Here is an 18,313-nt window from a genome sequence, read left to right as displayed (position 1 = left end):
CTGTATGTCCTTTTCAGAAAAATGTCTCTTCATGTCCTCTGCCCATTTTTTAATTGGGTGGTTTGTTTTTTTGGAATTGAGTTGAGTGAGTTTTATTTTTATAAATTTGAGATATTAATCCCTTATCAGATATATCATTGGCAAGTATCTTCTCCCATTCAATAGGATCCCTTTTTGTTTTATTGATGGTTTTCTTTGCTGTGAAAAAACTTTTTAGTTTGATGTAATCCCACATGTTTATTTTTTCTCTTACTTCCCTTGTCCAAGGAGATATATCAATAAAAACCTTACTCCAGGTAATGTCTGTAAAGTTTTTTCCTATAGTTTCTTCCAGGAATGTTATGGTTTCAGATCTTACATTTAAGTCTTTAATTCATTTTGAATTTATTCTTGTATATGGTGTAAGGAGGTAGTCCACCTTCATTTTTTTGCATGTGTCTGTCCAGGTTTCCCAGCACCATTTATTGAATGGACTGTCTTTACTCCACCGTAAATTCTTGCTTCCATTGTCATAGATTAAATGACTATATAGGCATGGATTTATTTCTGGGCTCTCTGTTCTGTTCCATTGATCTATGTAAGACTGGTTCTTAACTGGAATGCTGAGGTGATACAGTATGTAGCAAAGTTTTCACAGACTTCAATTTTTGTTATAAGCCATTATGTCCATCACACATAGTGTTGAGATGAAACATGTACAGTTTCCTTCAAATTAGAAGTCAAAGGCAAAACAAAGCATTAAGGAAGGAAGAAGTGGTTCACCGAAACGTAAGAAGAAGATGGTGGTTCACTGGAACATCAGAGAGCTTTGCCTCTTCCAGTTGCACTTTTATTAATTAACATACCCCTATGTAAAGTCTTGTGTAAGAGGCTTGTTTTAGAGCTAAAGCACTCACAGGAAATCACTGTGTGGTCAGGAATAGTTCTCAAATAGGTCTACAGTGCTGAAAGGGAATCATATGGAGAGTGGGTTAATTATGAATGCATTCTAGTCCCTCTGAGATGATACAATAATTTATTTAAAGTTGTTTTAACTTGTTTAATTAATTCAAGTTGGCTGTCCCAAATTTTAACACTCAAAAGAATTTCACAAACAGAACATTTGAGAACTACTTCTGAAAGATCCTTTACAGTTGATGCTAAGCTTCCTGATTATAAAGAGGAAAGAAAAGAGAAAGGAATTATAATGTTTCATAGTTCTTGGAATAAGCAGAGCTTTTCCTAAGATTTAGCTCTAAAACAAGTCTCTTATATGAGACTTTACATAGGGGTATGTTAATTAATAGAAGTGCAACTGGAAGAGGTAGATGTTATTTTCATCTTGGGGGAAGACTAGAAGAAATCTAGCCCCCTCCACTTCAAAGCTCAGAGATTTATTTTTTTTAGTGCTTAGGGAGGTGATCAGGTTCTGAGAACTTGGTTCACACTAACTAAAATGCACACGAATTGAGATAGAACCAGAATAGTGATTTATTCATTTATAATAAGAAATATTGCTGTGACATGGAGTGGAAATTCTCACATGAGATGTGATCAGCAAATGTTCCCCTGTGGTCAAGCATGGGATACTAGATCATATTCAGAAGTCTCTTTACTAATTTATTATGAGAGAATCACTCTTCTACGAGGGCATCTAACTGAGGTGTGAAAGACCCATGTGAATGAATTCTTGCTTCAAGACAATTTCCACATGCATTAAGACTGAAGAAGGAAGAAACAACAGATTTAAATAAGAGCCTGAAATAAAAAGTCTAAGGGCAAATGTTCCAAACCACAACCATATATTTTGTTATGGAGCCTCTTCTTACAGAGATAGAAACTGAGGGCATGGGTGTTAATCCAGTTGAAGCCCTTCCATATGGAAGGATGAGGCCTGGGAAAATGACATTTCTCACCTAAGAGCTGAGTCTACTTTTAACATGAATAGTTTGTACAACCAGGTAGGGGATGGAATCTAGTTTGGAACTCGATATTGATTGTTCTTTTGTTCAATTCGCTTTTTTTCAATTCTTACTGTATTACTGTACTATTTGCTGGTATGTTGCCTAGGCAACATAATATAACAAGAGCTTTTAGTTGTAAGGCAATGATGTAAATCTTTGGCAGTCTGTAGGGTTTCTTCAGCGTAGGCTGTTAAGTTATCTTGAGCTTTGAGTTATTTTTCAGTTCATAGTGTTTTGATAGCTTAACAAAACATTGTGTTACCTTGTGAATATTTGTCTACTTCTGTTGGCTGTTTTGTCAAGTCAGGCCATCCTGTTGTAAGGGCTTTTTAAAAAAAATATTTATTGTGGAATATTGGGGAACAGTGTGTTTCTCCAGGGCCCATCAGCTCCAAGTAGTTGTCCTTCAATTTAGTTGTGGAGGGCACAGCTCATCTCCAAGTCCAGTTGCTGTTTTCAATCTTTAGTTGCAGGGGACACAGTCCACCATCCCATGCAGGAAATGAACAGGCAACCTTGTTGTTGAGACCTCGGGCTCTAAACAACTGAGCCATCCGGCTGCTCCTCCAGAAGCTCAGCAGCAGCTCGTTGTTTTCAATCTAGTTGTGGAGGGCGCAGGTCACTGGCCAATCTGGGAATCGAACTGGCAACCCTGTTGTTCAGAGCTCACACTCTAACCAACTGAGCTATCTAGCCGCCCCGATAAAGGCTTTTTATAATTTTGACACATTCTTTGTAAGAAAAAATTGTGAAATATTTTGAAATGGGCAAAAGATATTTTCAGATATCCCTTTAATGGAATACTGGAGTCTCTGGAGATTACCAGTCCTATAGGTCTATGTAGGCTGTCTTTGACTAGGCTGTCTCACAACTCTGTTGAGATAGAAGTTAACTTTTTGAATATTGATAGTAAACAAATTTTTCCTGTTCATAAAAATGTAAAATTTGGTTAATACTCTGTGGATATTGACCAGGTTTGCCAGTTTTACATTCATTTGTAAATTCATTTCAGCATTCTTACTTGACTTGAGTTCTCTCTTTCCCTCTTTTTAAATAAACTTTAAATTTTAGAATAGGTTTAGATTTACAGAAAATTTGCAAAGATAGTACAGAGAGTTCCCATATTCCCCGTACCCAATGTCCCCTACTATTAACATCTCAAATTACTACGGTATGTCCCTCACAACTAAGGAACCAACATTGGTACATTAATCAAACTCCATACTTTATTCAGATTCCATTAGTTTTTTTCTCTAAATTCTTTTTCTGGATTCCATCCAGGATACTACATTACATTTAGTTCATCATGTTCCCTTAGACTGTGACAGTTTCTCAGAATTCCTTTGTTTTTAATAACCTTGGCAGTTTTGAGGAGTACTGGTCAGGTACTCCTTTATTGGAATTTGATGTTTTTCTCATGATTACTCTGAAGGGAGAAAGAGACTATGGTATCCAGAGGTAGACCCTTAAGAGAAGGCATTGACCTTCTGCCAGGAGCACAGCCAGCTCCAGGTAATCCTTTACGTAGGCCGCTAAGGAAATAAATACCTGACCCCATTCTCTGTCTTCCTTCCATTTACTGTCAGTGCTCCCCATTGGCAAAATTCAACCAAATGCCAGGAAACATTGGGCTTTGATGTTCCGGCCTCCAGGGCAGAAAGCAGGGTGAAGAATGCTTGACTGTGGATCTGGAAGGCAAGCAGGAGATATCTGGCACACTGACTGAAGAGGTCTTAAAGATCACAGTGGGAACATTTTTGTGTTCTTTTTGTTGGAAAATTACAGCTGGGAGACAAAGAAGGAAATAGCTGCAGTTAACATTTCTAATGGAAATCCCTAATTTCTCCAAGCATTTAGATAGATGAAGTTTGCCTTAGTGAGTTATCAGTGTAAGATGAATCAAGATCCTTGAGCTCTACCCCCTTTTTTTCTGGATTACTGGTGATATGGCAAGACATCAGAGGAGAATGGTTGCTGGGATCCTAGCTGTGGTGAAAATACCCTCTACACAGTTCAACTTGCATGTCCGGAAGGGATGGAGACATTGACTTCCAGAGGCCTTGCAGACTTGAATAAGAAGCCTGTTAGAGGGGGCCACTAAGGACCTAAGTCTTTAGAGCTCCCCAGGAATCTCTTGGACTGTGGGGGAAGGGACTTGGAATCAGATTTGATTAGATACAGAAAAAAATAATGATCCATTTTTATCATCTTTGAGTGTTTTACCTAAGTTCATACTGACTCCAGCAGGAAGTAAATAATAGAGATTTCAATAATGAATTGTTCATATCCACCTAACTCTTCAATTCATTTTGCTTGAGATGGAAAAGGAAAAGCAGTATTATCAGATGGCAGCCCCCTGATTGTTTGCTCCTTTTGGCAAGTGAAGCGAAAGAAATACAGATCTTCAGCATGCTTGAGGGAGGACATTGTAAAGATCTTGCAAACAGAGACATGCCAACTCCAGAATTAATTAATAATGGCATCCATGTATTTAGGTAATTGTTTATAAATGTTTATTTACCATGCCAGACACTAAGCTAGGTGATGAAAATATATGAGGAATAAGATGCTGTTCTTATCCTCCAGGAGCTCAGAATTTAGTGAAGAGACAAGGGAAACAATGGGAAGAATTAGAAAAACTATTTCTCTTCCCACCATTGTGATATCTCCCTTACCACAGGGGAAGGACGGGACTTGGAAGAGAAGACATCTCCTGGAAAGCCTGAACTAAACTAAAGAGGTGACTGGCCTTAGGGGAGGGGAGATCTGTGGCCCAAACAATTTGGCATAAACTGGGTTTTCAGGGCCATACCACATCAAGGCAAATGTTTTCTTAGTCATCAACTGACTCTCCAGAATACCTTTCTGTTTTTCTCTTTTATAGGATTTCCTTATGCATTAAGTCCTCACTTAACATTGTTGATAGGTTCTGCCACTTTAAACGAAACGACCAATAACGAAACCAACTTTATCGTAGGCTAATTGATGTAAGAGTTAAGTTCCATGGCTTCCATCAATTTTATAATGAAATGATGTTGAATGAAATGATATTATTTGAGGACCTGCTACACATATTATGCTGCCTTCAGAGTCTCCAAAATTCAACTAAGCATTGACCTCCAATTTATAAGGTTTCCTTCCTCTAGGCCACAATCAAAAGTCTAATATTCTAAGTACTGTGTTTAGCTGCACTCTGCTGGGTGTGAAGCTGATTAAAGTAATTTCATTAACTTGTGAATGAAACTTAACTGTTTTAAAAGGCATATTTGCATTTTAATAACGTCCCTTAACACAAATTAATCTCTAATTGGTAGAATGTGTGAGTTACGTTTTGTGGGAAGAAGAAGGAGGGCAAATTACTCCTTAATGCTCTAAGTTTAAAATAGTTGCTACTCTCAAAACCTCTGGATTCTCACCTCTCAGTAACTTCTCACACAATGCAATTTTGCTTATTTTGCCTCTCTTCCTGAAGCTAATCACTCCAAAAAGCTTTTCAGGTTAAATTCAATGGACATCATCATTTTTTGAATAGTTTTTATATTTGGGGAAATTCCCACACTGTGGGAATCTTTTTTCTCTCCCAGGTGGAAATCAGAACTCAGCTCCCCAGCCTCCTTTGCAGCTAGGATGCAGGTATGCCTATTAGGTACCCTTAAGCAAGATTAAATTTGAAAGTGAGCAATGTGAAAAAAACAAGCTTCCATATTCCTGATGTCAGTGTTGGCAGAGCTTTCAGGCACAGGATGATTCAAGACCTCATCCAGAAGTGGCACTGGTGGCAGTAGCAGTTGCATAAAACCAAGTTGTGAGTGTTTTGGATTCAGTGGCAGCAGCAGCAGCAGCAGTTAGCAGTTGGTACCATTTATTAAAATAGAAAACACCAGCAATAGAGTCCTGATCTAGACAGTTTTGTGGCATATTTTGGGCACTGTTCCTGGGAACTTAGCTTTGAATGTTTCTACAGCCATCCTAACAATTCTGTGAGCTACTTAATATCCTTTAGTAGTTTTTGGTTAAGCCAGGCAGAATGAAATCTGCTGTTTGTAAGCAAGAACACTGATACAGGAGTCATCCTCATCTTTTCCCTTTCTCTTCTTTCTCAATCTCTGAACGAACAGAATTTACAAGATAAGACAGTACTTTTCTCTGTCCCCACTTCCGCTTTCTTAGTTCAGGCCCCATCACCTGTTACCTGCATGACTGCACCACTGGTCCAGTTTGACCACTCACCTCCAATTTTGACCTCTCCATGACAGCAGCCAGAGTGAGCCTCCTAAAATGCAATTCTATGACTCTTTGGCTTAAGTCCCTTCAGTGGCTCCCTAATGCCCCCAGGATAAAGTCTAGGATTAAGTCCAAACTCCTTAGGGGGTGGGGGCTTTCAGGATCTCAGCCTGGTTGACCTTTCCAGCTGGTCTTGGCCACGCCTACTTCTCACACCTGTGCTCTAATCATTCTCTTTTCTTGCTTTGGACCAGCAGCAATGGACCTCCTGGGATCCTGTTAGAAATGCAGAATCTCAGCCTTACTCCAGACTTACTGAATCAGAATCAACATTTTAACAAATCATTACGTGAGTAATATGCATATTCAAGTTTGGGTAGTGCTGCTGTATAGCATTGTGCCCTCTTCCCCTGGGACTTTCACGAATTCTGCTTTCTCTGTTGCACTGTCCTTCCATGTCTTTATACACATAACGCTGTTCTGCAAGACTCATCCAGGAAAATTTCTATAACTGGTGACAGCTAAGTTGGGGACTTTTGTTTGTTAACTGCAAACATGGCACCTATTCGTTTGTACTGCAATGACGTTTCTACTCCTGTTTCTCACTGAACAGGGGTGTTCTTCTCTGGTTGTACTTTAGAGTCAATCTGACAACTTAAAAAAAATATAAATTCTTGGGTCCTGCCCCTAGAGATTTGGGGTTTAATTGGTTTGGGTAAGGCCTAGACATTGGTATTTTTAAAAAGTATCCCAGATGATTATATTGTGGAGCCAAATTCAGAGCCACCACACTAGACTTCAAGCTCCTTGAAGAAAGGTATTGTGTCTTAGTCACTATTGTATTTTTAGAGCCCACCACAGTGCCAGATACTTAAACTATACTAGTAAATAATTGTTGCCTCTAGTTTCTCAGTGAGATGGAATCAGATTTGCATTGTGTACACCATCCTGCCTTATACCCCAAACCTTCTCACATGTGTTAGCAGCTGGGCCACCCATTCATCTCATTAAAACCTGGAGGCATTTCTTGAGGAAAGAACTTGACTGGCATTTGAAACATATGAGTGTCTCTAACCATTCTGTCCTTGAACCAGTTTGATGCTGATGTAATAAAGCAGGTTTACATAATTGGATGTTAAGAGGCACACTGCTTAGAAACACTGTCTCCACACACCAGTTCCACAAAGCAGAGCCACTAATCCTTGGTTTACAAACCTCTTGGGTCCCAAGAAGTCACAATAGTGAGGAGGTTGATGAGATGGACACGACTATAACAAGTAGATTTTCTAGAAGTTAACCATAGTTTTGTGTGACGTTAAGAAAATACATTTTGGGAGAGCTTATTTTTAAGTTTACACCCTATTTTCTTAAAAACGTAAAGTGACTTCTTAAAAAACTTTTAATAATATCTTATTTTTGTATAGTGTTTTATATTTTAGAAGTGATCTCACACCCATAATCTCATTTGGAGACGTCCCCATATTATAGATGAGGAAGCTGAGGCCTAGGAAGTATGAATAGCCTGCCCCAAATAAATCACCAAGCTAGAGGCAAAGCCAGGCCACCACCCAAATCTCCTGATTACAAGTTCAATGGTATATTTTTTCCCCCCACTTTGTATGTGGATCCTGACATTTTTCTAGGCACTTCTGTTTGATTTTTGCAGCCAAGAAGGTGATCTGGTGAAATGAACAGAGTCTGTGGATCTGGGCTGAAAGCCCAGTCTCACTGCTTTGTAGCAGTGACTTCATGCAGTGAGTTTAGAGTCTGAGAGCATGGATTCTAGCACCAGTGTGGGGACAAAGCCCCCAAAAGCAGTTTCCAGGCTCTCAGCCTCACATAGAAAGGTGCTGGCTCGGGTAGTAAATGGCCATCAACTGTGATCAGATGGCCAGCAGCTGTGGCTAGTTGGCCGTCAGCTGTAACCCGTAAGCCATTGGCCACTAATATAACGGCTGTGGCTACGGCTAGCAAGAGCGGATTGCAGAGAGGTGGATGCCGCCGGTGAGAATATATTGGTTTGACTCCCCTACTTATGGCTCCGTGGGTGTTCCTTTTTGGTCTCACTGTGTCCTGCGTTCTTATGTGGGGAGCGGGAGCAGAGACTCCTCCGGACACCCCGCACGACAACCAGAGTGCCTACACCTACAACTCTGTCACTCTCATTGCTTACTTCATGGCCTTGAGGAAGGGCTTCAGTTTCATAGTCTATAAAATAGGGATAACAATATGGTCTACTTCATAGAATTGCTGTAGGGTTAAATGAGTTACTATTTGTGTGTGTGTTTTAGAGTGAAGTGAGTTTCTATTTATAAACACTTGGAATCATGTCCAAGCACAAGGTAGGTATGATGTTTGTTAAATATTTGTTAAATAAAAATTTCCTTCCATCCTATTATTTTACTCCTAAAGTTGTTTTTCAAGTCACTTATTGTGATCACTCATATTCAATTTTTTATTAAGTATCTTTTACTGGATATCAATTGTGTATCGTATTATAGAAAAGAAACAGTGTGATTGATAGGCTTCTTTCTGTTCTTGAGGAGTTTACTATCTATAGAGAGCTGGGAAAGAACACATCCTTGTTTGTTACTGTAGCAGGTTCTGAGGGAGACAAAAGGCTCTTTCTGTAGCAGCTAGGTTTCCAAAGCACAATTCTTGTGTCAAAGAAATTCTAAATTCCATTCAATAACTTTCTTTCTTAAGTCCTACATTGTAAACTTCAGTGGGCTTGTCAGGACCTGAGAGAGTGTGGGGAAGAGAAGAAGCACCAGCCCTTCTTGCGGCAGTGACACTCAGAGCCACGGCCTGACCATTAGTCTCTCTCTGGGAAACTGTTCAGGCTCCAAAAGCTTGAAATATGGGCCACCAATGAAAGTTTTCATCTACCCAAAGCTTTTTGTCCCTCATATTCAAAGTGAGAGAGACCAAGCCCCCCCCACCCCCTTGCGTTGTCCAGGGAAGCAGTGATACCAAGTCAATTAGCAGGATTTCTAGCAGGAAAAAAATCACTATTATTTTCCTCTTATAAAAAGCTAGTAATGAAGGGTAATCTCTCTTTCTTTCTGTAAGTCCTTGTAATTAATATCATCTATTTTTGGGGATTTCTGAATAGGATACATGCCTGTGGTTTGAAATGGTTTGTGCAAAGCTAGCTGGAATACTAAGGGACTGAGTGTGCATTATGGCTTAAATATCTCTATTTTGTATCAGTCGAATTACCTATCTATGGCTATCTATTGACTGATAAATATAACTAAAGGTAATAGGTCAGTGATAGTACATGGTCTTATATAACTCAGGTGCTGTCACGTGTTGCAAAAAGTTGAAGCAAAACTTGTAAACTAGGGAAGACAAATTGATATTATTATTGCTATTCTAAAATTAAATATACTGTGACGTTACCCAGGTAGATTTTTTTAAACATGTATAATTGTCTTAGTCTCATATTTCTGAGATAGCTTAATCTCTAGGTATTGAAAAAGACATTTAAGATTTTCTTTATACTACAACATTAAAGTATAAATATCTTTATACTTTCACATGGATATGACAAGCTGAGTGCCTTGTCATTTCCATGTTAAACATTGTTCATATCAATGAAATAACTTAGGTGCTGTCTAAACAAAGAGGGATCAGTGTCCAAATGTACATTTGCAGAAGATTCTGTGACAGAGGATTCAGATCAATGGATACTAGTGGTATTTAGAAGTTCATATTTTTATAGAAGTAAAAGTCAGAGGTTAAAAATTACATTTTCTAAAGAGGCAACCAACTGAATGGGAGAAGATTTTTGCAAACAGTGCCTCCGATAAGGGGCTAATATCCAAAATATACAAGGAGCTCATGCAACTCAACAAAAAACGAACAACTCAATGGAAAAATGGGCAGACGACCTGAAGAGACATTTCTCCAAAGAGGACATACAAATAGCAAATAGACATATGAAAAAATGCTCAACATCACTAATCATCAGAGAAATGCAAATAAAAACTACAATGAGATATCACCTCACTCCAGTTAGAATGGCTATCATCAACAAGACAAATAGTAACATGTGTTGGAGAGGCTGTGGAGAAAAAGGAACCCTCATACACTGTTGGTGGGAATGCAGACTGGTGCAGCCATTGTGGAAGGCAGTGTGGAGGTTCCTCAAAAAATTACGAATAGAATTACCATATGACCCAGCAACTCCTCTCTGGGTATCTATACAAAAAATCTGAAAACATTTATACATAAAGACAAGTGTGTTCCAATGTTCGTTGCAGCTTTATTTATGGTGGTCAAGACATGGAAACAATGAAAATGTCCTTCGATAGATGAATGGATAAAGAAGTAGTGGTATATATACACAATGGAGTACTATTCGGTGGTAAGAAAAGATGAAATAGGACTATTTGTGACAACATGGATGGATCTTGAGATTATAATGCTAAGCGAAATAAGTCCGACAGAAAAAGCAGAGAACCATGTGATTTCACTGATATGTGGCATATAAACCAAAAACAACAAAAGAACAAGACGAACAAATGAGAAAGAAAAACTCATAGACACAGGACAATAGTTTAGTGGTTACCAGAGGGTAAGGGGGAAGAGGAGTGGTACATGAGGGTAAAGGAGATCAAATATATGGTGATGGAAGGAGAACTGACTCTGGGTGGTGAACACACAATGGGATTTATAGATGATGTAATACAGAATTGTATACCTGAAATCTATGTAACTTTACTAACAATTGTCACCCCAATAAACTTTAATTAAAAACAAACACAGAAAAGAATTACATTTGCACCATTTCACACTGACTAGGATGGCTATACATTAAAAAGGAAAATAATAAGTGGAGAATAATAATAAAGTAACAAAATATAAAATAATAAGTGGAGAAATTGGAACTTTTGTACACTGCTGGTAGGAATGTAACATGATACAACTGCTGTGTAAAAGTTAAACAGAATTAGCATATGACCCAGTAATTAAAAATGATTCAGAATAACTGAAAACCAGGACTCAAACAGCTACTTGTACAACAGTGTTCACAGTAGAGAACAGGTAGAAAAAACTCAGATATCCCTCAAGAGAAGATTGGATAAACAAAACATGGTATATACATACAATGAAATATTACTTAAGCAAAAGAAGAATGAAGTTCTGATACATATTAATGACATGGATGAACCTTGAAAACATTATACTAAGGAAAATAAGCCACACACAAAAGGAGAAACAGTATAGGATTCTACTCATGTGGAATATCTAGAATAGGCGAATTCATAGAAACAGAAAGTAGAATGGAGTTTAAGTGAGGGGATAGGGGAAGGGGGAATGAAGAGTTATGGCTTGATGGGTACAGATTTTCTCTTTGGGTGATATGACATTCTGGAAATAGATAGTGATCATGATTGCAAACATTGTGAGTGTAGTTAATGCCACTGAAAGTTAGACTTAAAAATGGTGAAAATGGCAAATTTTGTTACACAGTTGATGCTTGGACAACCCGGGGGTTAGGGTTGCTGACTCCTCGTGCAGTAAAAAATCCATGTATAACTTTTGACTTTCCAAAAAACTTAACTACTAATAGCCTACTGTTGTCCCAAAGCTTTACCGTAACGTAGTTGATTAACACTAACTATATTTGCATGTTCTATGTATTATATACTCTATTCTTACAATACAGTAAGCTAGAAAAAAGAAAATGCTACTGAGAAAATCATAAGAGAAAATACATTAACAGTGTTGTATGTATTTATTGAAAAACAATCTGCCTATCAGTGGACCTGCACAGTCTAAATCGTGTTGTTTGAGGGTCAACTGTATATATTTTACCACAATAAAAAAAAGGGGAAAAAATTACATTTGTAACATCACCTGTTGCTTACTTTCTTTCAGCCCTTTTAATAATATTCATAGATCTAACTATAGTATACAGCCTCGATATCTCTCTAACATAGGGACTATATTATACAAAAGCAGAGGGTATATACCTGGTGATGTAACTAAGAGTTCATGTTTGCTCTGGGACCCTAAATTTAAATGTAGAAATCTGAATTTCACTTTTGTGTCCTTTCTGCAGAATAGTCTTCACTAAAGGTTGACTCAAACAGAGCAAGAATGGACTTCTTAAAAACCTTTTTGAAGTTCTCCCCAATAAATAGATAGAGTGTGGGAGAAAAGACAGTATTGAAAGAAGTAGTTATCACTGCAAGTATCAGCATCAACTGTGAAAGTAGTGATTGGTTCTTAGTGAGAATTAAACCCTGGTATACATAGTAGGGCATCCAACACACAAAAAAAGAGATAATGGCAGTCATCATGACTTTGAAGGGCTTGTGGGATTTAACTAAGCTCCTCTCTTTCATCTTGTTGGCTACTCTTCGATAACAAAAGGTGATGATGGAGAAAGGCAGAAGGAAGCCCAGCAAAAACCGGCTGATGAAACAGGCTATGTGAATCCATTTCTTTAATGTTTGCATCATTTTGCTTTCCCCATTAGTAGACACAGCGTAGTTATTTTGGCAGGTCACCGTTCCTTTATGGTCATCATGTGTCTCCCTGAAAACCAGATAGGGTATGCCGAGGGCAATGGCAGAGACCCAGACTCCCAGGATGACGCTGAAAGCCCAGCGTGGGGTTCGGTGCAGCTGTGACCACACTGGGTGAAGAGTGACAAGGTAACGATCAACACTGATGGCCGAGAGGAAGAAAACAGAGGCAAACATTCCTGCATACAAAATGCTAGTGAAGAGCTTGCACATGATAGTTCCAAAACTCCAGTGACCGTTCTGAAAAGAGATGGCTAAAAATGGAAGAATCAATGTTGAAATAAAATATGAGAGAATGAGATGAAAAAATAACAAAGTATTGACAGTCTTTTTCATCTTGAATTTTAGCACCCATAGGTAGAAACCATTGGTAATAGTACCAGTTATAAATGATGTGAACAAAAAAAGGACAATGATCATTTTTGTGGCAGAAGCTGGAATGTGAGGACTGTTTCTTACTAAGGTAGAGCCATTGAGCAGGTAACCAGTTGAGTTAATCAGATCCATAATTACTCGTGGAGTGAGAAACTGAAAACAAAAAAAAAAAAGCAAAAGACAGGTTAAACATAGAAATTAAAATAGTAATGTTCACATAGTAACAGTCAACCTGACAATATGGCAAGCATAATATTTCTACAATAACAGAAGTCAGGTATTTTCCCTAAGGTCTGTATTTTTATTTTGGACGAGGAATTAAGATCAGATTCATCGAAGCATCAAAAGAGGAAATACTACAAATGAAATGAATATGAAATGGATAATTTGACTTTGTTAAGTAATCAATGTAGGTGGTTGAAAATCTTCTGTTTAGACGTTGAACCCAGAAGTCGAACCCTTCTTGATGGGCACAATTCTTTAATAAGGCAATGTAGAATCAGTTTTACTTGACTAAGACTTGGTTAGGGCAAACATTGCTAATGAAATTGAATAATCAAAGTAACAACAACTGCTGTAAATTAGTAATCGTGGGGAGCTATAATCAGATTTCTCCCATGAGTTATATATAGCAAATGCTATTACCTAGTATTTCTAACACTCAGCACCTAACGGCAAGAACTGATATTCGTATGTGTCGTGCGGGGTGGCCTGCGGGGTCTCAGCTCCCGTCTCAGAACGCAGGATATGGTGAGGCCAAAAAGGAACACCCACGGAGCCATAGATAGCGGAGTTATACCACTATATTCTCACTGGCGGCATCAGCCTCTCGCAATCCGAGGTTGCTAGCTCAGCCACCATCTTCTTGCTAGCCCCTATTTGCTGCTAGCATAACCACGGCAGTTATATTAGTGGCCAATGGCTCACTGGTTACAGCTGACAGCCAACTAGCCACAGCTGATGGCCATCCAATCACAATTGATGGCCATTTACTACCTGGTGGTGAGCAACTTTCCACGTGAGGGCGAGAGCCTGGAAACTGCACTCCTGGCTCTGTCCCCACACTCCACCCCTACAGGGTCTCACCTCACAATCTACGCAACAAGCGTCTTCTGCCAGAGGCCCTGTGCGAGGAGCCTGGAGGTGAATGCAATATCCAGGACACAGCCAGGCTCTCTGGGCACAGCCAGGGTTTTTTGGGGCACCACCAGTTTTTCTGGGCACAGCCAGACTTCCTGGGCTTCTTAGGGTACCACTGGTCTCCCCAGGCACAGCCAAGATTTCTCAGGGCACTGCCACTCTCTCTGGGCTCAGCCAGACTTCCTGGACCCAGCCAGGGCTCTCAGGGCACTGCCACTCTCTCTGGGCCTCACAGGGAACCGTGCTGGAACAACAGGGGCTCACAGTCAAGATGCTTACATATTCTTTATGACGTCTGGTCAAGACACAAAAGCAAACATCCACCGGTTCCACTACATGGTGGTATGTTCCCAAGCAAACAGTTAAGCGGTCCATTAAATTAGGGATGGAAGGCAATTCCCCATAGTCCATAGTCTTTCACCAGGGCTGTCTTGGGGGTGAAGGATGACCTTGACCTCACCCTCATCTCCCAAGGAGGACTCAGCAAGCGTTTCCTCCTGGGACTACAAGTCCTGCATCCAGGCTGCCTCAGCAAGCACTTCCCAGCCCACAGGGCTGCAATAACCTTTGCTTTCTTCAGCCTATGCTGGTTGGCAAACCGTCCACGTCTTCCCAACCCTCCACAGTGGTCCAGCTCTCCAGCTGCTGCTTCTCCTGGTTTTCCTCAGACTCAGGCACAAAGTGCTTTACCACACTTCAGAGAGCTTTGGCCAGCATTGTACCCTTCTTGCTGCACCATTTGTCGTGTGGGGCGGCCTGCGGGGTCTCAGCTCCCGCTCCCAACAAAGGAACGCAGGATATGGCTAGGCAAAAAAGGAACACCCACGGAGCCATAGTTGGGGGAGTCATACCACTATATTCTTGCTGGCGGCATCCGCCTCTCGCAATCCGAGGTTGCTAGCTCAGCCACCATCTTCTTGCTAGCCCCCCATTTGTTGCTAGCGTAGTCACAGCAGTTATATTAGTGGCCAATGGCTCACTGATTATAGCTGATGGCCAACTAGCCACAGTTGATGGCCATCCAATCACAATTGATGGCCATTTACTGCCTGAGTGACCACCTTTCCACGTGAGGATGAGAGCCCAGAAACTGCACTCCTGGTTCTGTTCCCACAGTATGGGAACCCTAGAGCACCATAAGATTATGAAGTGCCTTCAGAATCATCAATGAAAGAGGAAAGAGCATTGTAGAGTACAGTAGTAGTTCTTTCTCACTTGGGGAGGGGAAAAAGGGAGAGAAGTCAAGGAACTGATAGTTATCTAATATTTGTTATATGCCATGAGCTTTATATGAAAATAATTTCTCTTCTGAAAAAGGCAAATATTTAAACAGAGAAGAAAGTGAGGCTTACGAAGGTTAAGATTCTTTTTCATCATCACCTCCCACCACACCTCCATTGTGGCAGGTGGGGAGCCTGACCAGTGTTTTATGTTACTTCTTTGAAAATTGGTAATTCATGTGTAGTGTTTTGATAATGCTCCATGAATCAGAGTGTTTCATCATCCAAAATGTCCCATTTTTTGGATAATGGTTCCTATAGTATGGAAAATATAAACCTGAGAATGTTTTAGAAAATAGCTATTATAACAGAGTCATATCAACAAATTGGTTTTTGGTAAGTTTGGTAAAGCAATGGAAATTACTAATGATGTGCTTTTCTTTTCACTAAGCAAAAACATTCTAACAATATATAGAGAGAAGAAATAAAGTAATTGCTATTAAAACCACAAGTGCTTTAAGTTAGTTTTTTCCTTCTAAGGGAGTTGTAAAGTTTTTCTTCAAAGTGAAAACAGTGGTTCTCTTCCCTTAGTAGTCTGCTTTAGGAATAAAAAGGAAGTCTAAGGACATGGAATTGGTAGGCAATGGTGAGTGAAAGAGTGGGAACCTGAGGAAGAGGCTTTGGAAGGTCCTGGGACCACGAGTAGAAGAAGGAAGAGTGAAGATGGTCTTTAGAGAGGTGGGCACAGGAAAAAACAGCAGAAGGTTAGGACGCTTGAAGAGAAGAAAGCATCAAGAAGATATTTTGATAAGCAGAAATGACACAGAGGATTTAAAAGGAGGATGTCTAACATTCAATTTAAATCCACTTGCTGTGCTTTGATGTAGTGTAATGTCCCTTCTCATTAATGGCAACTGTCTTGTGTTGGTAGTTGCTCTGGGGAACTGAAGGAAAATAGCTTGTGTTCCATATTTGAGATAGAGTGGGGTGGAGAGAAGAAACCAGCAGCAGGAGGTGAGACGTGAATGAGATGATGAATATGGTGGAAACTGGATAGGTGTTAGGATATAGCAGACAAGCAGAAACAAAATCCCACAGAGAATTTCTGATGTGTGCGTGTTTGTGTGGTGTGTGTGGTGTGTGTGTGATCTCTGTATATGTGCATAGGAGAAACTAGGTACTTGAATTATAGGGAAGATTTTTTAAAAATGTGTGGCTAAACTCAGAAAGGGCATCAGAAATTAGTGTACAACTTGAGCAAAATCAACATTGGTAGTAGTTCTGAATATTATATAAAATTTCCTAGGAACTTTGATTTATTGCACATAACCAGGAGATTTCTTCATCCTTAAACATCTTTTAAAACGGTTTTAAAGCACTTGAATATAAAGTAGTAGGGCAGAGCTCAAGCTCCGGCATCCCACAGAGCTGGGTTTCCACCCTCCTTCTAACATTTACCAGCTCTGTGACCTCTGAGCCGCTTTTACCTTCTCAATCACAATGAGTTTTTATGAGGGCTAAATGAGATGATGTATGTAAATCACGTACATTTAGCTCCCTTTATGGCACATATTAAGTACTCAATAACTTTTTAGCTATTATTTTACTCAACTCGTTATATTCAGGCTAGCAAGAGCCTCATTTTGCCCTTATAATGCTGCAGGCCACATTTGTTTTCTCCCCAAATCTTCTCTATTGAATTCTAGAATACCATCAGGGATTTCTGAAAAAAATCGAAATGTCCATTTGTTGGGGCAGAAACACTCAAACTGACAGTTATTTTTGAGGCCTTGCTATTGTGATACCTTTGGCACAAATGACTTTCCGAAAGACCCCCTCTCTTTGGGAACACTGTATCCCTGTGGGGAAGCACGAGAACCTTGGGAAGCTCATCTGAAGTAAGCCTAGAGAGTCTATTCAGGATGATAGCACTAGGATCAATCTGCTGGCCCAGGGAATCTTACCTTGGACTTGTATCTTCATATCAGATGGCCTTGGGCAGGCCAGAGTAACGCTAAGTCAGCAATCTTATCTCCAGGGACAGAGGCAAAAATCAGTGACATTGCTTTTATTTCATCTGTCTTTCTTCTTGCTGATGTGACTCCCCAGGCTTGAACCTACTGTTTAAATACTCAGTGAAGTCTTCTTATCCTTTCTGGGTTCCCTTTTCTGTGGAATATATGCTATAGAGGTGGAGTTAGAGAGATGAATACTTCTTCAAATCATTTCTCTATTTTAAGGGGATGTTTTTTAAATCCCATAAAGTTATTCTATTTAAGGCTAATAAACTCATGTTATGTGTTAAAATATTTATTAAAAATTACCATTTCATTCACAGTCCTTTTGCCAGGTACCCACTCTGCCGCAATTCTAGGATGTTCATTAGCAGATGGAGGCATGGTGTTGCGTACAAAGGGATGTAGAATATAGCAGGCAGGGAAAAAAACAGAATCTGGAATTGAGCTACCTAATCTATCTGGAGAGAAAATGGTCAGCAAGAAAAACTTAAACACTGAGGTTCACATTAAAATGAGATGTATGAGGACAAGCCAAAGATTAATATTATTTTGTTCAGCAAGATGAAGACTAACAGGCAGATCAATTTGTATTTGTACAATTGTACAATCATTAAAATGGTTGAAAAGAACATGGAGTTGGTTATCATATCCTAGAAGACTATCTCATTATTAGAAATACATTTTCGAAGTGACGGAGTCCTACATTTTCTATTTTCCTCTCTCTAATTCATTGCTGACATTTTTTAGGATCAGCCTGTATGCTGACCTTAGTGTCCTGATTTCTTTCCTGCTTGCTTTCCTCTTTATCTCTTCACCGCCAGTGGTGAAAATACATCAAAACGGCTGTGTGG

At 39.5% G+C, this 18,313-nt stretch overlaps 2 protein-coding genes across 2 annotated transcripts in view; one reads left to right on the top strand and one right to left on the bottom strand.

The window, feature by feature from the left end:
• The first annotated feature begins 6,451 nt into the window (after positions 1 to 6,451).
• NUBPL (NUBP iron-sulfur cluster assembly factor, mitochondrial) overlaps positions 6,452 to 18,313 on the top strand; it is a 268,056-nt gene continuing 256,194 nt past the window's right edge. Inside the window, exon 1 of the mRNA XM_081050177.1 lies at positions 6,452 to 6,516. Coding sequence (XP_080906303.1) covers positions 6,453 to 6,516 — 64 coding nt within the window. The 5' untranslated portion in view covers position 6,452. The remainder of the gene's footprint in view (positions 6,517 to 18,313) is intronic.
• On the bottom strand, positions 12,218 to 13,216 carry GPR33 (G protein-coupled receptor 33; the record flags this gene model as incomplete). Its single annotated transcript, XM_081048032.1, has 1 exon — positions 12,218 to 13,216. One exon carries the CDS (start codon positions 13,214 to 13,216, stop codon positions 12,218 to 12,220), a length of 999 nt encoding a protein of 332 aa, XP_080904158.1.

This window comes from Rhinolophus hipposideros, assembly GCF_964194185.1.
Source record: "Rhinolophus hipposideros genome assembly, chromosome: 5".
Taxonomy (NCBI): Eukaryota; Metazoa; Chordata; class Mammalia; order Chiroptera; family Rhinolophidae; genus Rhinolophus; species Rhinolophus hipposideros.
Note: the sequence above shows the minus strand (reverse complement) of the source record. Positions and strands in the feature narration are given on the sequence as shown.